General features: G+C 54.6%; 4 protein-coding genes across 4 annotated transcripts; all 4 read left to right on the top strand.

Moving 5' to 3' along the window:
* Positions 1-3,639: 3,639 nt before the first annotated feature.
* On the top strand, positions 3,640-4,338 carry JKF63_02581 (uncharacterized protein; the record flags this gene model as incomplete). Its single annotated transcript, XM_067898606.1, has 1 exon — positions 3,640-4,338. The coding sequence occupies one exon, from the start codon at positions 3,640-3,642 to the stop codon at positions 4,336-4,338; it is 699 nt and encodes a 232-aa protein (XP_067754763.1).
* Positions 4,339-6,354: 2,016 nt separating this feature from the next.
* On the top strand, positions 6,355-10,266 carry JKF63_02580 (uncharacterized protein; the record flags this gene model as incomplete). The annotated part of the gene is made up of 1 exon (XM_067898605.1): positions 6,355-10,266. One exon carries the CDS (start codon positions 6,355-6,357, stop codon positions 10,264-10,266), a length of 3,912 nt encoding a protein of 1,303 aa, XP_067754762.1.
* Positions 10,267-10,641: 375 nt separating this feature from the next.
* JKF63_02579 (uncharacterized protein) lies at positions 10,642-11,019 on the top strand (the record flags this gene model as incomplete). The annotated part of the gene is made up of 1 exon (XM_067898604.1): positions 10,642-11,019. One exon carries the CDS (start codon positions 10,642-10,644, stop codon positions 11,017-11,019), a length of 378 nt encoding a protein of 125 aa, XP_067754761.1.
* Positions 11,020-11,485: 466 nt separating this feature from the next.
* Positions 11,486-14,596, top strand: JKF63_02578 (uncharacterized protein; the record flags this gene model as incomplete). The annotated part of the gene is made up of 2 exons (XM_067898603.1): positions 11,486-11,666; positions 11,697-14,596. The coding sequence occupies 2 exons, from the start codon at positions 11,486-11,488 to the stop codon at positions 14,594-14,596; spliced, it is 3,081 nt and encodes a 1,026-aa protein (XP_067754760.1).
* Between the last annotated feature and the right edge of the window lie 919 nt (positions 14,597-15,515).

The raw sequence follows: 15,515 nt of genomic DNA, 5'->3' as shown, positions 1-15,515 counted from the left end.
AATCTAATTCTCCTCTCCATCTGACATTCATCTGTGCCTCGCCTCTTTGGGAAGAAATGAGAGTTTTCCTCTTTTTGCCCACGCCACGCTTCACTGAACTATCGACTCGCTTCGAACTGATTTCGCTCTTCGTCTCTCTCTCTGCCCTCTGCCATCTTCCTCTCTCCCCCCCCCGCGTTCTCCTTTATTATGATGACTCAAGAAAGGAGTATCGCCAACGCGTACCTCTTTTTGTGTGTGTGTGTGTGTGTGTGTGTGTGTCTTCGGCTCCACGTGTGTTCCCCTTGATCAGGTTTTCTCCTCCTCCCCCTTCAGGTCGAATGTGAACACACTCAGCCAATCCATCATCTCCTCAAAAGGGGGAAGTGTTTTGCTTGCACTTTCTACCGCATGCAACCCCCCCACCACCACCACCACCACCCACCCACCACCACCCACATTTCTGCAGGCACGTTACCATTCGGCATTCATTCACACACAACACACGCCATAGTAGGCAAATGGGCTGCACAAATTCCAAAATGGTGAAGAGATCAAAGACGCGAGACCGGACCTCAGAGGAGGCGGTCTATGCGACAGAGAGGAAGCCTCAGGCAGCAGCTGAGCCGAGACTTGTGGAAGAGAGCACCGATGCCGCCCTCGGTGATGTGAGTCTCTTCGACAGTATGCCGCAGGAGTTAGCCGCCTCTGCCTCACTCTCATCTGGGAATGCGAGGGAAAGCTCACAAGAGCTCTCAGGGATGAGGAGCACCAGCCAAGTCTCTTCGGAGACGGATACTCGCAGCTCCCGAGCGGCACTGATCGGCGCATCCACCGAAACGAGCAGAGGATGCAGGGGCAAACACCAGCGCGGTCGTCACCGCGGCTTCAGCTCAGATGGTGACACATTATCGTCTCTTTCGGTATTCGCCGAGGAGTCTGCAAAGCTGCACAACAAGAGTAGCAGCCACATCAGCACCAGTGGCAGCAACAGTCTACTCGGGGACAAGGACAAGAAAGACAGCGAGAAAAATGAGCGCGGCTGCTTCAACGACAACACCATAGCTGACGAGATGGGATCGCAGGAGGAGGAGGAGGAGAACTCAGTGGCACCAAGTCGTCATCACAGCGCATCGCATCCAGAGGCGCCGGCCGCGGCAGCAGAATCGTCGATGAGCGGTAGCAGAAGGCATCTCTCTTTCGAAGCTTCGAATAATTCACTACCCCCGGAGGTAAAGGCGAATATGTGGCCGAAGGTCGACGCCCTGGAGGACGGCGCTGGAAGTGACAAGAGCCCCAGCAGGGGTGTCCCTGACGCGATGCCGGCGTCGAGCATCGGCGTGCAGATCCCACACGCAGAGACTCTGGTTTCATCGCTGTCTCACCCACAGCCCTATGATAGGTATAGCGACTTGGAGCTACTCGACGAGGGCGACGACTTGCCGCCGTACGAGTGGGCGCCACGAACGTTCCCTGTGCGATCTCCCCTGTGGATCGGTGGTCCAGCCGACATGACCCGGTGGGAATACACCCAGAGCGAAGTTCGAGGACTTGCTGCTGGGGATCCCCACGTCCGTTTTCAGGACCCTTTGATGACCGTCAGTGATCGCGTTGCTACAATATTTGACCCGGCAGTCGCGGAAGGCAGTTATGGTGCCTGTCGGCCTCCAACTGCTCACACATTTCGCGCCCACCTGTCATCACCACCGTGGTCCTCGACCTTGGACGAGGACAGGAGAAACATGCCTAGAGCACCCACGGGGGTGTTCAACCACACACCTTCGCAGGCGAATGCACCTATCCAGACTGCGCATTCGTATCGACAGCAGCTGGAGTACCAGGCAGTGTATGAGCGTGACGCGGATGTCTACCACTCCCCTGCCGAGTACGGCGTGCACACGTCAGCGTCACAGCGGGTGGATCTGCTGTCTCTGGTGGATGTGTACGTCTCCGAGGACCGGAGCCACGCAGCGCCACCTCTCTTGAGCGGGGCGTACACCTTTTACCCTTCTTCTGCCCTTTCGCCGCCATACACCAGTTCCACGATTCCTGACAGACACCTCGACAGGCCAATGCCTTCCTCGCATCGTCCGCCCGTGATTAGCGCCGCTGCTCAGGACCTATACCAAGATGGTGACGGGAGTCGCAGTGGCAACATGAAAGCCCCTCAGGCCGGCGTTCCTGCACATAGGTACAAGCCGGTCACGTACCTCTTCGACTGTGCCATGGGGGACTGGCTGCAATCACGACAGATGACATCGCCGCAGCGGGAGTTGTACACTGAGGCGACGAATATGTGATGAATGGAAAGGCAGTCGTGCGCGAAAAAAGAAAAAAAATTGGCAGAAGACCTTTGCAGAACGGGGGGTAGAGCGGAGGGGCGGGAGGGGGGAGAAGCGATGGTCAAAAAAGAATAGACTGAGAAGGCAGATGCCCCCCCCCCTCCCGGGGGTGAGCAAAAAGGGACCGACTGCCCCGTTTTTTTTTTGGGGGGGGGGGGGAGGCGAACGAGGGATGATTTTTGCTGCACTGCCTCGGTCTCACTACTTATGATGCCACACATGGCGTTACTTCTCCTTTCTCTACTTCCTCCACTTCTGCCCGCATCATCTGCACAGACATCCACACAATCGAGGGTATCTCTGCCACCGCTCTGACCACTCAGCCGATGTGTGAAAGGACACTCGCTCGCTGCCGATGCTTTGGCTCATCCCCCCCCCCTCCTCCCTTCCCCGGATTATTTTCAGAATAGATTTCCTCTTCACTAGTCACTAGAGCGAGAAGCACGCGTGCGCACACACACACACACGTGTAGAGAATCGCCATCATTGCTCCCCTCTTTTTTATCCGTTTAGCGCCTGTACATTTGAACTTCGACTTTCCCTGTCTTCTTGGTGGTCCTCGGAAGTCGTCTCCTCTCCTAGATCTCTTCCTCCTCCCGCCTGTTTGTTTGGAGCTTCTTCCCTGCCCCCCCCCCCCCACCCCCATACACGCACACACACGCACACACCTGCCTGACCTCGTCTGCGTGTTGGAGGTGGGGTCTCTGCGAGTAGACTGTTGCTCTTCCTTTTTATTGTTACTCTTTCTGCTCCTTTTCAGTGACCCGGACGTCTTGATCTCCATGCCTCCCCTCTATGCATTGCCGTTGCCCAAGGACAGCCACGGCTGTGGGACGGATCAGACGCCTTGGTGGAGCCTCATTGACATCATCGGCAAGGCAAAAGACGTCAACAGGGCACTAAAAAAAAAGGGAGCCAAATACACTCTACCAGCGGCCCCCACCTCCCCCTTTTCGCGATGATGTGAGAGAGGGGGGAGGGGGGGGGTGAACTTGCGCAGGCGCCTCATGTACAGATGCACGCGTAGAGCAACAACAACAAAAAAAAACAGCAGTTCAAACCGTCGGCTAGGCGCAAACACGCATCCGCTCCTGATACGGCCACCCCCTCCCTCCCTTCCCCCCCCCCCCCACCACCACCACCACCCTCAATTTCCCTCCCTCCTCTACCCTCGCACCCCTCTGTCCCCCTACTTACTTGTTCGAAAGTCCCTGCACGCGCACCCTTTACGTACTACAAGCCCCCGTTTCGGCACGCACAGACACCCCCCCCCTTCCCCCACTTTACAAGTAGAAGAAACAACACCGGAACAAAGGCAATGTCTCGTGACGACGGTACCCAGGTGGCGCAGCTGTTGAGCGAAGGCAAGTACAATCTGCCCATGTTTCTCCGCTACCTCAAGTCCTGTTCGATGGAGGGTGATCAGCCAGACAAGTCGCTCCTGCTCGGTATTCTGCTGCAGTCCTTGGCCCGCTTCCAGACCAGTGACTTCACAGCCTGCATGTGCCTCGTGCCCAGCCACGTGCAGGACTCGCCCAGCGTAGAGAAGGAACTGAACTACATCTACGGACTCGAGAACCTGCTCAGTTGTGGTCTTTTCGCTCGCTTCTGGGCGCAGTGGAGCTCCGTCAAGGAGCACCTGCCGGAGTCGTTTCACTTTGAGGCCCGTGTACGCACCAGCATTCTAGAGACCATCTGCACCACAATGGAGTCCATCCCGACAGAGAAGTTGGCCACATACCTCGCTGTCTCGACGGATCAAGTGCAAAAAGTTGTCCAGAACGCCATAAAGGACTCTGAGGACCGCGATATGAAGGTAATGGCGTACGACAGTGGGAACGTCGTTTTTTATCGCAATCGCTTCAACTACCCGCAGGCGGGTGCAGCGCAGGATGCGATTCGCTTCACCGATGTGTCCTCTGTGATCCACAACGACGTGCAGCGTCGCGGCGTGGCAGCAGCGGACGACTCACGTGACGTGCGTACGCGGGCGTGGGCTCGCATGGCGGAGGAATGAGGGAATGGGTTCGCTTTAATCCTCCCCTCCTCAGCTGAGATGCCCCCCCCCCTTTTTTCGCGGTTTGGGCATTATGCTGTGTGTTGTTTTTTGTTGTTGGTAGGCCTGCCCGCATAGCCGTTTGTGAGGGTTCACTGCGGATGGACTGCCGGGCTATGTTGTTCGCTAAAGAAAAGCAATGGAAGTAATGGAGAGGTGTCGGGGGCAAGGAAAGCAGAGAAGCTGGAGACAAAAAAAAAAGGACCGTTGTTTAACGTCGAAGCTGCCAAAAAAAAAAGCACAAAGTGGAGCGAAACGCCTGGTAGGAAATGGCACCCGTGCGCCTTTTTTTTGGGGGGGGGTCTCGATACGCGTGGAACATCTTCTCCCTCCTCCTCTCCCTCCCGTCTTTCCTGCTCCCTCAAAGTGCAGGTCCACTTGCTCGTTTCTTTGCGGAATTGAAGTAAACACGGCAGCTCTTTAGAGGCACCGGCCAGAAGGGGGGAGAGCAGGGGAAGGGGAGAAAGTCCTGAGAAAACCTTCACCCATCTGGATCAAAAGATGGGACATCCAGAGGCAGCTCACCTTCCGAGATGAGCCGCGTCTTTTCCGCCTTGCTCCTAGCGGTGAGCATTTCCCTTCACATACGTCGTCCACTTTAGACCTATCAAGCTCTCGGTGCGTGTTACACAGCGGCTGTGTCGGGGGGAGGGAGGGAGGGGGAGCAGAAGGCTGGTACGAAGAGATGATGACCTAAACGCCTGAGGGTGATCGTGTACACACGAGGCGGCGAAAAGTTGATGTTGTTGCTATTTTTTTTTTTATTTGGCGCCTCCCCACTTTTTTTTCCTATGCGAATCCCCTCCCCCTCCCGCCCTAAGGCCCATTAAACTTCTCTTTGCTCTGGTTTTCTTGTGTCTGGTTCAAAAATATTTTTAAATGGACAGTGTAAGTGTCTAAGATGAGGTATGCGATCCAAAAAAAAAAGAGAGAAAAAAGCCGATAAAGAGACCAAACGACCCTTTGGGAGTGGGGGGAGCGTGTCAGCAAGCCATTATATATATATATATACCTGGGGAATGAATCGCCGCCCCCCACCACCACCACCACACCCCCCACTGAGTCCATGCGGGGCAGTGGTCGTGTCTTGTGTGGAAACTCCTCCGCCTCACTGATGGGCGGCAAATGGACCGCTCACTGGAGCCTCTTGACGAGGGGGTTCTCTAAACTCAGCTCATCTGTACTTGCAATGGGTGGCATCCATACGCAAATGTTGTACCGTTCAACTAGCGGCGCGTGCTGCGATGCCCTTAAACTTTATGTGGCTTCTTCCCCTCTTCGTCTATCGCAACTCTTCTATTCCCCATTTGCCCTCGCATATCACGCAATACCATCATCATCACCGCTACTCCCTCCCATCGACTCCTCTACCGGTATGGGGGGTGATCTCCTTGCACAGCGATACAGTACGCACCGCCTTTCCCGTCTCTCTTTTCTTTGCCCATCGCTTCGTTCCTGACTTTGGCTCGTTGCTGTAGCCCGTGGCGTGTTCCCCTTCTCACTCCCGCAAAAAAAACAGCGCCCATTATTTCAAATATTTGATGAATTCGCACCGATTTCTGTGTTCAGTACCTTTTTTGTTCGTCTCCCTCCATACGCCTTCCCTCCTCCCCCCCTCTCCCCCCCCCCACACGCACACACACAAACATACACACACCGCATATACACGTATCCGCATGTATACATAAGCCAACGTGAAAAAAAAGAGCGTGTGTACTGTTGTTTTGTGTGTGTGTGTGTGTTTATCGCGTGTTTTCTCCTATTTTCGTCCGTTAGTCCCCCTCTGTGTTTCAGTGTGTTCCTCGCCTGAGGTGGGTGAATCACTGTGGAAGCGGTTCTTCATCTCTCCTGCCAGGTTTCGGCCTCCACCACCGCGGGTATTCCTCGCGTCGATACACGGCGCACACACTCACGTGACAACACGCACGCCTTTCTCAAAACATAGCACTCGTTCCAACTCACCACCCCTGAGACACGATGTTCTCGCGAAAAGAAGACGCCAGCAGCGGTGCTATCCTTCCCTTTCGGGTGGGCGGCAAAAGCACTGTAGTGATGTCAGACTACCACATCTGCAGATACGACGCTATCCTCGGCGTACTCGTGTGCATCGGTGACGACGCGGACGTCCTTATTCTTGGGAAAGAGATGTGTCGCGAACTGCTCCCGCTGCCGCACGGAGTGCATTGGCTTGACGTCTTCGTGTACAGTGGCACAACAACTTTTCTCGTGCTCTCGTCAGAGACACTCTTGTGCCTGGACTACAGCGCCGGCGTGAGTGGGGGAGGGAACAGCACTCTGCAGTGCATGGGACCTGGCTCCCAATTCACCTGCCTGCATGTCGCACAGGGCTTGACGTGTGGCGCGGTGGGGCGCAAGGACGGGTATGTCTCCTACTTCAGGCTCGATCCGGTCTCAACCAACCCAGACGAGCGGCCGCGGCTGCGGTGGTGCACCACAGAGACAAACCTGCTCAGGCTGTGCCAGCCCTTCTGCAAGAATCTGACAGGCTCCATACTCGACACGAGCGCCGCAAGCTGCGGCAAGTTTTTTGCTACCGGCTCTCTGCTCTCAATGGACTCATACCCTACCAACCCAAACGCACTAATCTGTGTGGTGGCTGGAGTTCCAGGTGTGTGCAAGTGGTACATTGATGAGGGCCGTGTAAGCTGCTTCTTCGACGCACACAGCATCACGGGACAGCCGGACTGCCTTTTGGCCACGTGTCGCGTAACTCCTGGTGGCGTTTACGTCGCTGCCGTCACGATGCACTGCACCAAGATCCTCTTGTGGAACGAGAGCAAGAAGCGACGTGACAAGGTGGTCGAGCTCTACTGGGTTGTGGATCTCTCTGAGCACCTCTCTCAAAGTGTGCCGAGCGCCCCAAGCACCGGACTCACCGACGCCTTTGCATATAATGAGTACCGTGTCGGTCTGAGCATGGCTCGGACTGCCCTTGAAGACAGTTTTCACTCTACTAACGACAAACACAGCCAGATGTATATGCTGCTACACGGCCAGCGCGATATCCTGGAGGTGGTTATTCGGCTTGACGACAAACAAGTGATGCGCAAGGACGCCGTCATCGCACACCTGAACGCGTACACGGCGCAGCACGGCGTGGAGGCAGCACGTTCAAACAAGGCGGGAGCCAAGCGAGGCGCCAACGACAGAGACGCCAACACAAACGCGGTGGACAACTACTTTAACATCTTCCACGTAGAGCCGTGCGTGCTGTCCAACTACTGGACAAGTGGGCTGACTGATGTTGATTTGGAGGCACTGTTCGTAACTAGCGGGGATGGCTTGCGGCCGATCCTGGCGAAGCGCAACCGCCAAACTGGCGGCATTGAAAACATCCGTGAGCTGCGCGAACTTAGCGCACAGGCGCCGTGGTACCCCCGCGCACTGCTACTGCGCTTGCCAGAGAACCAGATACGCTCGCTCGCCGAGGAAATCCAGCGAGCGGCGGTGACCTCAACGTGGGAGAAGCTACTGCATGGCGGCGACACGCTGTTGCGTCACGCGCTGCCTGACGTGGAGATCAAGGAAGTGGGTGGCTCGGATGTGTCGAATCTGTGGCGGCAGAGCGTCATGGTAACCGTCACAGATGCAGCGCAGGCGGTCTGTCTCTCGCCACAGTCCAACGAGGCCTTCAGCGTCAGCTCGCGAGCTTTAACGAACTGCGTGCCGTGGTCCACTTTGGGGATAGGCCAAGATGCCAACGATTTGGTTTTGGAGACGGCGCTACCCTCGCTGAACACGGCGTTTCTGCCGACGGAAATCATTTTGCGCGTGTTCAGCACGGAGTCCATTGTAATGGTCATGAAACACGACATTCGTCGTAACAGCGGCTCCCTGGTACTCGACCTGGGCCGCGCGACCCTCCAGCTAGATGGGCCCGGCGTACCGGGCAAACGGATGGTGCAGCAAGCGGTTCTAGTTAATGCACGCCTGGAACCGTCCTCGGTGACAAGCAATGTGTATGTTTACAAGGACGGCAAGTGTGTGCTGCTGCTCCTCGAGGATTCTTCGGTGGTGCTTGTCGACCTCTCCGGCAAGGGTGACGACGGCCGCCCCTTCATGCTTCAAGTCCCTGCCGGACTGCTTCCGGTCGGGTCAACCATCGCTTCGCTTGACGTCTTCTGGATGGCCAGCCGGACTGCCAAGAGCAACCACACTACAGGTATACTCTGTCTCGTGTGCTTGTTCAGGGACCGCAAAGGCTTTTTGTTGTGGAACTTGAGCGAGATGCGCCTGATCACCTATTCGCACCCTGAGTACGCCATATCTGCCACGCGCCTCATGGTTACTGCGGCAGCGCAGCCACTGCCGCCGAACCTGTCAGGTGACATCAAGACGTTTGAAGTCGCACTTTCTATTTCTTCACCTGTTCAAAACGCTGGAGAGTACGGCAGCCTTACGTGCTGTGACACGCTTGGTGCCGCACTGGTGTCCATGTCGCTGGCGTTTGGGGTCGCCGACAGCGACCCGCAGGCGTGGTGTTACCGCCAGAGCGCTGAAGAGAGCTGGGTAGCGCTGCCGCACACGACGAGCACCACAAAGCTGCTGCCTGTCCGCTTCGAGGTATCTGGCTCCTCTCTAGGGTGGTCAATTATGGTGGACGGTGCGGCAGCCGCAACGGGAAGCAGCCCTCTCCTGGGCAGCATTGTGCACGTCAAAGCAACCTGGACACCAGGAAAGGCCAACCTCACCTACGACACAGAGGCGGGTGAAATGCGCGATTACGAGATCAGCCGCGATACTTCCGCCAACGATGGCATCGACCCAGCCATCGCGTTTGTCAGCGCGCATGAGATTGCTGTGGTGCAAGTGTCCGCCTTCTTCCCCGAGACCGGATCGCCTCCCTCAACGACAGTGAGCGGCACGGTGGCGGAGACGGTGCCGGTTGCTACGTGCAGACTCGACCCCGCACGCCGTCTTGAGCACCTCAGCGTTTACCACGGCCGCGGTGCGCTCATCGTCGTGACACGCGACGCGAATGGCTGGCGTTGGGTAAATATCCTGGACAGCCGAACAGCCAAGCCGATGATGCCGCCCTACGCCACCCTTGACTTTGTTGGCGAGGAGAACGTGCAGGTGCTTCTGGTCGAGATTGAGAACGTGCTGCACTTATACTTCCTTGGCTCCAACAACGGCGTTGTCGGTCACTTTTTCGTTGAAGCAAACTTGGGTGTCTCAAAAGGCAGTGGCGTGCGCAAGCACCCCTGTTTCCGCGGACCACGTTACCACTTTACGCCGTGGACCTTTCGCGGTTATGGAAGGTACCTGCCACCAGCGCCAACATTGAAGCAGGAGACGGGCTTTTTCAAGCGCCTCATGACACTGCCGTGGGAAGACATAGCGCTGAAGCTAGAATCCGAGACACTGCGCGCCACGAAAGCAACTGGAGCGTCACAAACGACGACCGGTGGCACCCCCGTGACAGAAGCCCCTTCACCGAAACCGTACGCAAATTCCACCCCCCAAGCGTCCACTGCGACGCCGGTAGCGAAACCGGACCCCATACAGGAGCGGCAACAACTGCTTGGATCCGTCAACCACGTAAACGACACGGGGGCACCGACACAGAGACCACCACCACCTGCACGGCAGCCTGGCGGTCTTGTGCCAACAGCGGCCGGCAGCGCAGTCACCCCGAGTGAGCCGCCAGGTGGCCGATACGCGCAACTGAAGGCGATTGCGGAGCGCGAGAATGTGAGCCTCACTGAAGCTCGGCGAATGATGAGCGAAAACATCCGCAAGTTGCAGCAGCGCAGCGAGCGGCTAGATGAGCTCCAAAATAAATCAGCAGAGCTGGCGCAGACAGCTATGACTTTTCAGGATCTGGCGCGCCAGCTAAAGGAAAAGCAGCGCAGCAGCTGGTTGTAAACATTAAGTTTTTCCCCCGCCAAGTTCAAAACGACGAACGTCGTCACAATAAAATGCGCCGGTCTGCGCCTCGCGCCGGCGGAGGCGGGGGGGGGGGGTTAGGCCATCCCGGCCCCGCCCCGCCTCCGCCCCTGGCAGATCTCGGGAAGGCCCCATGGCCCTACCCGAGGGGCACCGCCCTGGCCACCCCCCTAAGGCCGGCAGGAAAGAGGCCCCCCAACCCACGGCCGCGCGCCAACCCAGCGAATGCCCCCCGAAACATGCCCTACCCACCGCCCCTAAACCTTTTTTTTTGACCCGCCCCAAATCTAGAAAGCACTCAAACACCGCTGCGCACGCACACCACAACAGAAAGCACATACCGTAGACGGAGTTATGTCCGTTTCCTCTGAGCCACAAGACGATAGTGCGCTTCTCGTCCGAATTATTGAAGAAGGCCTATTTCTGGATCACATGGACAAATGCAACGGCAAGAACGAAGAGCAATTATCTGCAAATCACCGTTATCTCGCTGAAAACGTCTTTCCAACGCTTGTACCAGCTCTTCAGGACTTAATCAAACAGTACAGGAAGCAAATTCCAGCAATTGGCACGGACAGCCATGCCCTCGACAAAGCCGACACCGATCCAGTGATGTGGTTGGCACAATATCTCCTCCGCAACAGTGCGCGCAGCAGCACATCCCGACTTTCGAATCACCCGTTTCAAATTATAAACAGAGCCGCACTGAACACAGAAACAGCAGAAGAGTAGATTCATTCCTGCAAGACTCACCACCGGAAATGTACAATAGTCGTACCTTGTTTTTTTTTTTCTTGTCGATGCTTCAGTGCCAACGGATCCAACACCCGAAAAAAAACACTACAGAGGAATTCAAGAGAAAAGTTCTCTGACACAGTTAAAATTTTGAATGAAAACCCTTTTCTGTTTCTTCCACCTGAATCCAATGATGACTTTTGGAGTCATAGCTCTACTTTGCCGATGACGGCTCACAAGGCAACCCTCGCCTTCTACAGCTAATGCTTCTCCTCTCCGCTATCAGTAACCGAGCAACCTGAGGACTCCATCATCATCTCTTTTTCTGATTCTCCTTCCCACCCCTCACTTGCGTTTGGGTAAGAGCTTGTTCTCTCTTCAGAAACCCCTTGCTGAGGGGGGATATCAGCGTACGCCTCTTTTTTTTTCCCCGCCTGAGTGTTTTGTTCCAGACGTCTACGACATGGAAGTGAACATTAAGGCTATATCAGATGCTCTAGACGACATTTTTGCAGCAGAAGCGGGCTTCAAGTCGAACAAAGCACACTCCGCAATTATTCACAGGCAGCCAATTCTTCTTTCAAAATCAAATATTGATCGTTCTCGAGGTAAGCGAGCGAAACCAGTAGCCCCAGAAGAATCTGGTGCCTCCTGTTTGAATTGTGAGTCCGCAGCTGCAGCTAATGGGAACTCTGTCACTGGGTCCTCTATTGGGGCAGAAAAGTCTCCCTCCTCCGAAAAGAGGCTTATACAACTCAAACAGGCTTCTTTGAGTGACGGCAATGAAAAGACCGAGTTTATCAACAAATCGGAGAGAAAAAGCATGTCTCCCGAGCTTTCCAAACCGCACGAGCGAGAGAGACCACCAACACAGAATAGCGCCGGTAAGAGTCTTGATGCTGAAGTCGCAAAGTTTCTTGAACTCCTCGAACGTGTCGAGGTGGTTCCTTTCAGAGCAGTGGAAGCAACAGGTATCGGTGTCAGGTCCGTGATCCTGACACCGAGAAGTGTTGACCGGGTGATTTCTCGATCTCAGCTGCCGTCAAAAAGCTGGTTAACAAACATCTCTCTTGCGCGCAAAGCTTCTGCTCTTTTTGAACTAGAAAACAGAGCAGACATTCGGAGAAATGAAGAGCCGCCCTCTCACTCGTCGGTCAGTCAAAGAAATCAGCCCGGGGAAGACAGCACTGCTAGCTTTGTTATCCAGAACTTTCTTGCTGTGCTTGTGATAGAAGATGATACCGGCAGAGATTCACCAGCTCCCCAGAGTTCAAGTGCACCCAATGGAGAGCAACATCTTTTTAGTGTCACCATTAAAACCTCCAGTTCCCAGCGTGGCGTTTTTTCTGTTGCTGCCTCCGCCTCCGCAATTTCCGGCTGTGTGACTACTCTGGAGATACCGAGCGCTCTGCTTAACACCTTTGTACAGCTGACCATTAGTCCACTGAAGAGTCAACCCACCCCAAAATTCATCAAGGTACGCGCGATTTGCATATTTCGCCCGGAGACCTCGGCAATTGAGAAAAGGATTCATACGCAGGTACATCACCAGTCTCTTGAGGAAAATGTAGAGGTCGCGTTGCCGGAGGGCATTGAGACAGCACGCCAAAGTGAGCGGTCAGTTCGCAGAAGCGCACAGAAAAAAGGTCCAGCAGAAACCAAACCAACGCAGCCGCCGTCTATTCCGTTGACTAAACATGGGGACGTCGCACATCTGACTTGGTCGAGCCACGACAGCGCTGTCAGCGTTGCCAGCTATGTAAAGGGCGTCGCGCTCACGCGTTTGCGTCAGCAAAGCTCCACACCGAAGCAGCCTAGCTCTGGCGGTGGAGACAAAGTTGAATACGATTGGCTTTTGGACACATTAGTGAATGTTTCGGCGAAACGGGAGGGTGCCCATGATGGCGCTTGTCGAAAAGCCAGCATGCCGAGCAAAGAATGTGAGACTGCGACAGGAGAGTATATTCGCGCTCTTCAGGCGTGGAACTGTGCACCGGCATTGAGTGCGGAAGCAGCACTCACATTCTGTCTCTCAGAAACCACTTCATTTTCTGTGAGTACGATATACGCAACTGGACTGTTTAGCCACGAGGCACAAAATCATTTTTTGCAGCCGTTCAAGTTACATTTTTTTGTAGTATCCGGTACTCCTGATGTCGATAAAAGCAGTATGCGAGCCTATGCATTGGGTATCCCTGTGCCGCCGGTGCACTTTTTGTCTGCAATCGCTGGCCAGACTGCATTGTTGGGATACACAGCGGAGCTTCTTTTTACGTGCCCCGAGAACAACGGGTTTGTCTGTGCGCTTCGGCCATACAGTTGCACCCCAGGCACTCACTACAAGCTTCTCTTTGTTGTTCTTGCGCATAGCAACGGCGAGAACAAAGATGACACGGCCAGCGTCACAAAAGGTCTCTTGCGCACCGCCTTGAGCATCTTTTGCGATCCCGCGAGGGCGCGAGGTAGACTTTTGAGTCAAGACACTGCCTTTCCTTTTCATAGAACTGTTTCGCGCGCGAAGCCGTGTGGCGCGCTACGCCTGCTGATAGATGGTACTTGCTGCTTGGATGATCTCATGCCTGTTTTCTCAGAATGGGCGAAAGTGGCAGGGGGCCTTCGATACTACGGCAGCGCGGCGCAGCGTACTGTGCAACTATTATTTTTCCCTTTTCACTTAGGCAGTAGTGATGGCAATAGCGAACGGTTGAGCGTTGTATCTGAGCCTCGCAAGGAGGCGCAATGGTCGCGCCTACGTCTCTGGCTATTAGGTCTCTGGAAAAAGGATACCAACGAAACGGACAGTGTTGCCGATGACATTGTAGCCTTGGAGGTTGACTATCACTGCCCGGCAACATACGTTTGGCAGTCACGGCGTGGTGCACTGAGACTTGTTCTGACTGATGCTCACTTTATGGAGTACATTACCCGCGTCGACGGGCTTGTGGCGTCGTCTTCGTTGGTGAGTCTCGTCAGGGGCTACTACGGAAGCGATGTGAACGGCTCAACGCATATGCCGATGTTCAGCACCCTCAGTGAGGCTCCGTGGACGATGCTGTTAAACGCTGCTGAGAAAATGCGTCACGGTTCTGTCGTGTCGGTGACATCATTGGGCGAAGGGGCTGCTGTGGACTTTTTTGCGCTGCGCCGCCGCGTTACGGTGTCGTTCGCTTTTCACGTTCTCAGCACCGCTTTCAAACGTGGGTGGGCTCGCGTGAGCGCTAGTCTTCCACTGTGCAATGGTCACATTCGGGGTGATATGAGGGAGCTTCAAAGTGTCCACCTACCGGTTCTCGCATCAAGTGTGGGTAGTGAAAACGGTATGGGCGGTGCATTGAAACTTTTGGATGAGGATGCTTTTATGGACACACTACTGCAGTGGCAGTATCCGTTTCCCAATGTGGTTGTGCTGCACTGCACAAATGTTCTACACGCAGTCACCGGGTCCTCCTCTGCATCGACAACAGCTCGTTGCCCGCCTTATTCATTAGTGCAAGAGGGGGTTATGTCTTTTTTTTCAGAAGAAGTATTGCGCTCCTTTGGGTCTGTTTCTAAACCAGAGGAGGCCTTGTCTTGACCCGTGGGTGTGGCATGCTTTTCATTGCTGGGAGAAGGGTCGAAGCGGTTTGTTGCCAGACGTAGAAGCGAGTTTCGCGCACTTGACACCCTCAAGTGCACACAACGATTTGCTTTCTCACAGAAGTCTTTTTGTTCCACTCCGCATAAAAAGCACGTGCATGCACCACCACCACATAGACACGAGCGACTCAACAGCTCAGATTCTTTTCTCGTTCCATCTCCACTTCTGCTTTTCTCAGCTTTTTTTTTCTGTGTGTGTGAAGTTGCTGTGCCAGTTAGTGTGATGGCGGCCACCCCTTTTTTTTCTCCCTCCTCGAGATTCTCATGTCACAATAGACAGTACAATAGAAAGAAATACTGCAGTTGTGGTGATAGAAAGCGATTGTATAACAATACGCAGACACGTAGACACGTACCATACTTGACATCTGCCGCACTTTTTGACATGGGGGTTCACCTCAAATTGGTTTCCAGTGAATGCCCCTCCCGGTTGGTGATTATCTGGGAGGTTGGCCACGATCCTCACGCGCGTTCTCTTTGCTGAGCCATAGGCTCTTCACGTCATGTTATCAATTCAATGACGTTTCTCTCACACATGAAACTTTTTTTTTACTGACCTCTCTCTCTCTCTTGGGTTTATCGCTGTGTGCTGTCCCGGCACGGTCTTCTGTTATGCCTACTACCCCTGATGTCGCTATCTTTTTTTTTTTGCACACCCCAACAACAAACGAATAATCCATGTCCCTATGTGTGAAAGTGACCGATAACCCCCCCCCCCCCGGCTCAGGAAAGGAAAAAAAAAGACACCAGCAAACAGGAACGAACACCACCTCAAATCACCTGACGTAGAGCGTAGTAACTTTAAAGCCAAAGAAACACACAAGAGTGGAGTCAGTTGAGAACGCAATTTGCAATTA

This window comes from Porcisia hertigi, chromosome 32, assembly GCF_017918235.1.
Source record: "Porcisia hertigi strain C119 chromosome 32, whole genome shotgun sequence".
NCBI classification, from domain to species: domain Eukaryota; phylum Euglenozoa; class Kinetoplastea; order Trypanosomatida; family Trypanosomatidae; genus Porcisia; species Porcisia hertigi.
Note: the sequence above shows the minus strand (reverse complement) of the source record. Positions and strands in the feature narration are given on the sequence as shown.